This window comes from Callorhinus ursinus, unplaced genomic scaffold (assembly GCF_003265705.2).
Source record: "Callorhinus ursinus isolate GAN/ISIS: 27379988/994484 unplaced genomic scaffold, GSC_fseal_2.0 scaffold1008, whole genome shotgun sequence".
NCBI lineage: Eukaryota > Metazoa > Chordata > Mammalia > Carnivora > Otariidae > Callorhinus > Callorhinus ursinus.
The window spans coordinates 1-7,762 of record NW_027398063.1 but is presented as its reverse complement, the minus strand read 5'-3'; the positions used below and the strand labels follow the sequence as shown (position 1 = coordinate 7,762).

General features: G+C 48.6%; 1 protein-coding gene across 1 annotated transcript; it reads right to left on the bottom strand.

Annotated features, from left to right (window-relative positions):
* Nucleotides 1–1,228: 1,228 nt before the first annotated feature.
* On the bottom strand, nucleotides 1,229–7,277 carry LOC112806438 (uncharacterized). Its single transcript, XM_073890577.1, has 4 exons — nucleotides 7,046–7,277; nucleotides 6,240–6,305; nucleotides 4,545–4,668; nucleotides 1,229–3,048 (listed from the first exon to the last, which is right to left on the bottom strand). The coding sequence occupies exons 1-4, from the start codon at nucleotides 7,076–7,078 to the stop codon at nucleotides 1,379–1,381; spliced, it is 1,893 nt and encodes a 630-aa protein (XP_073746678.1). The 5' UTR covers nucleotides 7,079–7,277; the 3' UTR covers nucleotides 1,229–1,378.
* Nucleotides 7,278–7,762: the final 485 nt, after the last annotated feature.

Genomic DNA, 7,762 nt, shown 5'->3' with positions numbered 1-7,762 from the left:
AGAGACACAGCGAAGAGAGGGAACACAAGCAGGGGGAGTGGGAGAGGGAGAAGCAGGCTTCCTGCTGAGCACGGAGCCCGATGTGGGGCTCCATCCCAGGACCCTGGGATCATGACCTGAGCCAAAGGCAGACGCTTAATGACTGAGCCACCCAGGCGCCCCTAAGTCAAGCATATTTAAGTCAAACTCTTTTTACAAAACAAATATTTAGGGGCACCTGAATGGCTCAGTCAGTTAAGCATGGTTTCCTGGTTCCGTTTCCATGGAAACCTGGTTTCCGTTCAGGTCGTGATCTCAGGATCGTGGGATCGAGCCCGTTGGGTTCTGTACTTAGCAGGGAGTCTGCTTCCCCCCTCACTTTCCCTCCTGCCCTTCCTCCATGACCCCCCCGGCTTGTGCACATTCTCTCTCAAATAAATCTTTAAAAAACAAAATAAGAACAAGAACAAAAACAAAACAAAAACACCCACAAATACTTAAAACTTGCCACTTGCTGGTCATTTTATGGTTTTATTACTTTTGTTCTTAAAGTTATCTGTGGCTACTGTATCAGTACTTTGGGAATAGAATTTAATGAGGTGCTACTGGAATATCTCACTACCTCCATGTTCAGTGACATCACCTTAGCAATTTGACATTTACCATGAGATCAACAGGGATTGCCAAAAACTAAAACCTAGGCTTGATTTAATGTGTTATTGAGTTAAGACAGCAAAGAAAATGTTAATGCAGATTAAATGCGTAAGTCTGGTGCATGTGGGCTTTCAATTGTGAGGACAAAAATTTGAGGGAGAAAAATCTTCTAGTACTCAATTTTTCCATATAATACTTAAGTACATAAAAAGAAAATAGGCAAAGATTATGAGCATACATTTTATCAAAGAAGATAAACACAGCAAATAAATGACAAATGCTCAACATTATGAACACTTAGGGAAATGGAATTAAAACCACAGTTTATTACCACTACACTTATTTCAAGGATGTCACGGAACTTGACTTTTCATGTGCTGATGGTGGGAAGCCAAGAGAGAATAACCATTATAGATCACAGTTTCCCATTTCTTTTTTTTTCAATAAATAATCTTTTTTTATTGTTATGTTAATCACCATATATTACATCATTAGTTTTAGTTTCCCATTTCTTAAAATGTGAAAGATTCACTTCCACTCTAACAGTTTCGGTTATTACAACAAGAGAAATAAAACATATATCCACATAAAGAAGTGAATGTAAATATTCATAGCAGCTTTATTTGTAAATACCCCAAACCTGGAAATAATCTGTGGGTCCAGAACAGATGCACGGATAAAGTCATTATCGACAGAATAGAAAGCTACTCATCAATAATACACAGAATTTTAACATTCCTCACATTTAAGGGTTTTCTCCAGTGTGTACTCTCCTGTGTCTAAGGAGGTTAGATTTGCGGCTAAAAGATTTCCCACATTCGCTGCATTCATAAGGTCTTTCCCCAGTGTGAACTCTCTGGTGTTGAATGAGGTCAGATTTGTGGGTAAAGGGCTTCCCACATTCATTGCACTCATAAGGCCTTTCACCAGTGTGACCTCTCTGGTGTTGAATGAGGCTAGAACTTTGGCTAAAGGTTTTCCCACATTCACTGCATTCATAAGGCCTTTCTCCAGTGTGAACTCTCTGGTGTTGAATAAGGCTAGCACTTTGGCTAAAGGATTTCCCACACTCCCCACACTCATACGGCTTTTCTCCAGAATGAACTCTCCGGTGTTGAATAAGACCAGAGCGTTGCCTAAAAGATTTCTCACATTCGCTGCACTCATAAGGTCTTGTGCCAGTATGAATCCTCTGGTGTTGAATGAGGTCAGATTTTCGGGTAAAGGATTTTCCACATTCACTGCATTCATAAGGTCTTTCTCCAGTGTGAACTCTCTCATGTTGAATAAGGATAAATTTACGGCTAAAGGACTTCCCACAAACACTGCACTCATAAGGCCTTTCTCCAGTATGAACACTCCGGTGTCGAATGAGGTTAGAGAACTGTCTAAAGAACTTCCCACATTCACTGCACTCATAAGGCCTTTCTCCACTGTGAATTCTCTGGTGTTGAATGAGTTCAGATTTGCAGCTAAAAGATTTCCCACATTCACTACACTTGTAAGGCACTTCTCCAGTGTGAATTCTCCCATGACGAATGAGGTTAAAAATTTGTCTAAAGGATTTCCCACATTCGCTGCAATTATATGGCCTTTCTCCAGTGTGAACTCTCTGGTGTCGGAAAAGGCTAGAGCTTTGTCTAAAGAATTTCCCACATTCATTACACTCATAAGGCTTTTCTCTAGTGTGAACTCTACGGTGTTCGATGAGGTTGGATTTGTAGCTGAACGATTTCCCACATTCACCACACCCATAATGCATTCCTCTAGTGTGTAGTCTCTGATGGTGAATGAGTTTAGATCTGTGGATAAAGACTTTTCCACATTCACTGCATTCGTAAGTTCTTTCTCTAGTGTGAATTCTCCAGTGTTCTATGAAACTGAAGTTATGGGTAAGAAACTGTCCACAATTTCTGCATCTATAAGGCTCTTTATCACTGTGAATTCTCCAGTCTTTAATAAGGCCAGAGATTTGGCTCAAGAATTTCCCACATTCACCACACTCATATGGCCTTTGTCCACTGTGAATCTGTTGGTGCTGCACAAGGCTGTAGTTTGAGCTGAAGGCTTTCCCACATTTGCTACACTCATAAAGCCCTTCTCCAGAGCAAACATTCTGATGTTGATCAAGTGCATGGTTGTGGCTGGCAACTTTTTCACATTCACCCCCGTTGTACTGACTTTTTCCGCTGTGAAGGGCCTCTCCACTCTGGTTGCCACGGTGTGGCTCCTCACTGTTGGGACTGGTCTGGAGTTGAAGATGTCCCGAGGTCGCTGGGAAGTCCTCTCCAACCTTCCTACATGTGAAAGGCTGCCCTGACACACAGAAGTTGCAGCTTGTCACACACGAGGCCCTGTCCACATCTCTTTTCCAGGGCTTCTCCCGATTGCCATGCCTCTGTTGCTGGTGAAGGTCTGCATGGAAAGAGAAGCATCTCACACATGTGGCACCCAAGTATGGTTTCTGCCAAGGGTATATTGTTTGGTGCTCAGCATGGTGCAAAATATCTTTCAAGGCTGGGATACATCTCACAGGGGTGGATCTTCTGTGTGGAGAGACCTGCCTGAAAAGCCCTGAGCTGGGACTCTCCTACAGACATAGTCTGCTCAGAAGGGGCCTCCTCATCTTCCATCCCATGCCTAAAGCCTGAAAGCAGAAATGCTGAAGAAATGCATATTGACTTCGGTGGGAGGGGGAAGCCCCATTTCAAATGTGTCTGACACAACAAGTTGCATCCATGATTGTTCTGAGAACACAGCAGGTAGGGGCAGGTTGAGGTAGGGGCTGCTTGGTGGTATTGGGCCTCCGAAGAGACCAGAATAGGAGAGACCTCAATAGACAATACACAAGCATAGGGTGCACCACATGGAGGCGAGGTCCCTGCCTCCTCACTCCTCCTTCAGTAGGACCTCATCTGCTGGCAACACAGGCATGCTGTGCGGGAGGCTGGTCGTGGCCTGTCCCAGTAAAATTCAACTGGACCTGAGTAGCTGGTTCAAGGACTGTGTAAGGATATGTGCACACCTCATGACACCATTTGCAGGTCAATGTTGGAGGATATTGTGAAGGGAGCAGTGCAGAGGAACTGGTGGCCCGGGAAGGCCACCAAAGTGGAAGGAGCCAGAAGTCTCAGACGAAATGAAAATTAGCAAACTGTTAAGTATGCAAAAGAAAAGGTAGAAACAATACATGGCTGGTGGTACCTGCACCAAAACACTACCGAACCCATGGCAAGTTCCTGGTATGATCTGAACAAGGCCCTGATGCCATGCCCTCCCCCAGTTGCCGCTCACAAGGGCCAGACCTCCTCTGAGACCATCTTGCCATTTCCACCCTGTAAAACCAGTGTTTTCCCTGCACTCTCCACTGTGTGACCCCTCAGAACTTGAATGACGCAAGTCTTAATGAAAGACGCAGTGAGTGGCCACCGCTGGCCCCATGCAACTTGTCATGCAGTAGTATTCAGGAAAGAAAATGTAAAATACAATCAAAGGAGGGTCTTACAAGAACAGCCCACTGTCCATGTGAATAATGACCATGACCTGGCACAGGCAGTCACAAAGAACTGTCAGCTAGAGGAAGGGGGCAAAACTAGAAGCCAGGGATCTGGACACAGTCACCCTGCCAGGGAGAAGGCAAGGTGGGATCCATTAAGTTAACTTCAAGACTCCTCACTCCCAGACCCTCCCGTGTACTTTTTGAGCTAACAGGTGTCAGGGATGCTTGGGCAGTCCACTGCTCGGGGCACTATACACAGCTCAGCACTGGCACCCACAGCACACATAACAAGAAAGTGGTGGAAATTAGGAGAGCCTGTGGTCCAGTTGTGGGAAAGAAAGAGTGAACTCTGGGGAAAAAAGGAAAGGCAGGACGTCACCTCAGGACACAAGGAGCAATGTGACAATCTTACCCAGCGATGCTACAAGTGCAAAGTTCTCCAGCATCACATCGCAGTACAGGAGTCTCTGAGTTTCATCAAGGAGCCCCCATTCCTCCTGGGAGAAGTCAATGGCCACGTCCTCAAAATTCATACCCTGTCATAATGTGGACAGTTCATTCTATGATCAACATCTCTCCTAGGAGTCCAAGTTCATTATAACCCCCACCCTCCACATCCATCCTCAGCTCAGTCTACTCCACAACTCAGAGGAGATACCAGGCCTGGGTGTCCTTGGAGCCACTCTCTCCTCATATTCCTACTGATACTGTGTCTTCCCACAACAACAACAAGCAGATGGGCAGATAGAGGATATCTGAATGATGGACCTGGCATGGTAGTCACGATGCCTCTTATCAGTGTAGTCAGTGTCACACACACAGGTTAGAGAGAGAAGCTAGCTATAGGGAGGGTGTGCATGAACTGACTCTGGTCTTATCAGGCAATACCACCAAAGTCCCCAGATCATCCCTCCAAGATGCAAAAAAATGTGGCATTATCCTTCATCCTTATGACCCCAATTTTAGTGTCCTGTGGTCACGCTTTCACACTCACTCTTTCTGCCACACCTCTCACAACTGCACTCCCACAGCTACAGCCCCCTCCTACCCTACACCACAGTCATCTCCTTGGCCTTTCTACATGTTACTCGGCATATGTGGCCCAGAAAACGCCTGGCAGTTTCAAACAGGATCAAATACTACTCCAGACTGATGGTTTCCACTAAAAGAGGCAGCCTTTGGTGCTACTATGAAGACCTCCCTCCCTGTTCCTTGCTTCAACCTCACTACCAAGAATATTTATATTCTGAAATACCAGATTTCAGATACACATGGCTCTCCTCCACCTGTGTGCCACATGCATTTGACGTCCTCTCTCCATCTAACCCGCATTCAAAACTCAGCTCCAGTGGCCCTGTATGGCCTTATACCCTACCCCCAATTAGTCTCATAAATGACCACTTGTGCCCCGAAGCTAATCCACCAGCCTAACCTGAACACTTAGGCCCCACCATGGAATACAATGAAATCCTGGTGAGTCTGTAGAACAGAGAATAAGCACCAGCCCCCACCTCAGCGTCATCTTGTTTGAAGTACTCCTGTGCCCCCACATCCATCTCATGTCCACATGTCCCCTGGAGCCCCTGGCCACATACCAAACCATACATTCTCCCCTACCTTCTCTATGATCACTTCTCTCCCTGATCTGTGTTGGGACAGCCACAACCCACAACCAGGGAGCCAAGCAGGAAACCTAGTCCTCAGACCCACCCTCTTCTTCCTGGCCAGGATTCCCCATATTAAGTGATCCATAGCTCCGCCCTGGTCCAAACACTCTCCACTACCTTTTGGAGAAGTCTACATCCTGAACTCCTCAGAGTTCCAGAGGCCCACAAACTGTTCTCTGAAACATCTCCTACCCTTAATGGGCCAAAAAGAAATCTTCCGATATCTCCAATGAAAATTACTCTTACTATGAACTTCCCCATCTCAACTGATGGAGCTTCCATCCTCCCAATTGCTAAAGCCAAACCTTCAAGTCATCCCTGACGCCCACCTCTCTCTACCTCAAAATGAGAAAACCCTGGAAGCCACACCTAAAACACTAGTGCAGAATCCAGCCACTTCTCCATGGCCACCACCCTGCTCCGGCTACCATCACACTCACCCAGACTATTGCAGTAGCCTCCTCTCTTCTCTTCCTACCAACTTCACACTTGTACTCTTCTCCATGCTGCAGCCCCAGAGAGCCCGGTAAGAGCTCGGTCAGACCAACTGCCTTTACTCCTCCAAACCTCCCATAACAGCCATCACCAGGGTGTCCGGACCTGACTCCTGCCCCATTCCTCCCAGTTCCCACGAGAAAGAAAGGACACCTGCAGGCCCCTGAGCCCTCAAGCCTTGGCATGTTCTGTTACCGACGCCTGGGACCGCTTCCACATCTCAGGGGCTAAGCGCCCAGCCCAGCCCAGGATCCGGTGGCCGACAGCGGGCTGCGTTACTTCTGGGCTTCCGTCCTCTCGCTAGTTAGGTGATCTTTACAGAACTCAACTTCCCTGTGCCTATTATCACCCCTCTTCCCGTCCGTTCATCCTGCGAGCAGCTCCAGGAAACGTGTGAGAACCCGATTTCAGACACTGCCCCTCTTTCGCTCCCAAGTCTCCCTGGCTCCCACCGTTCTGAGAATGGAGGCAAAACTCCCGAGGCACAACTTCGCCTCACACTCCGTTGCCCGTAGACACAAGACCCTGGGCTTCCCCAGCGCTCCCGGCTCAGTCGCGCCTCTAAGTCTTTGCACGAGCTTGTCCCAACCCGGAGCCCGCTCCTCACGCCGGCACGCCGGCGCTCGCCCACGGGGCCCCCGCCCACCGCCCCGTCCGACGCCGGGGCCTGGGCCGCAGGGCCGCGAGCAGCTCGGGCCTCCGGGGTCTGGGTGGGGGGACGGCGGGGAGGGCCCGGGGGACGAGCGCTTACCTGCGGCGGCTCCCTGGGCGCGGCCGCCGCCATCGGACTCTGGGGGCGGAGCAGGGCTGTGGGGCAGGGAGGTCTTGATCCCAGCCTGCTGCGGGTCACCCCGGGCTGCGCCGCCTCCAAGCCTTAGAGCCGTCTCTTTGTAGGGGGGAGAACGCTTCTGCCGGCAACCGGGGGCTCCGAAACCTCAGCGTGAACAGGCTCCAGAAAAGCCAAAATGACCGCCACGAGGAGGACGCCGGAAGTCCCGCCCCGACCTGGTGCGTCCGCATGGAAATGCTCCTGTCCTGGGCTTTCATTGGGTCAACGCCGCCACCGTTAGGCACATTGCCATCTGGGTAATGTAGTTTCCTCAGCCGCACGGACGGTTAGAGTCCGAGTCCTTGACCTCCGTGAGTCAAGGTTTCGTGGAGCCACGAGTGTCTGAGAAATAAGAGTAATCTAGCCTCAGGGAAAGGAAGCTGTTTACCCCTTCTGCAGACTGTTGTCTGCAGCTGATCCTTGTTAGAGACATTTCAGATGCCATGAAGCTCAAAATTGTCCCTTAAGCCAAAAATACTTATTTCAATTGTTCTCAAATGCTACAAATTTAAATGGACACAGTCTCCTTAATTTTTTTTTTAGGATTTTATTTATTTATTCGACAGAGAGGGACACAGCGAGAGAGGGAACACAAGCAGGGGGAGTGGGAGAGGGAGAAGCAGGCGTCCCGCGGAGCAG

What these genes read in the sequence shown, in the direction of transcription:
- LOC112806438 (XM_073890577.1), bottom strand. Translation starts at nt 7,078, where the DNA reads ATGGCGGCGGCCGCGCCCAGGGAGCCGCCGCAG. An exon ending in CGCCCAGGGAGCCGCCGCAG is followed by an intron (nt 6,306 to 7,045) that starts GTAAGCGCTCGT and finishes CTGGGGCTGCAG; the next exon opens with CATGGAGAAGAGTACAAGTG. An exon ending in TGCACTTGTAGCATCGCTGG is followed by an intron (nt 3,049 to 4,544) that starts GTAAGATTGTCA and finishes CTTTCCATGCAG; the next exon opens with ACCTTCACCAGCAACAGAGG.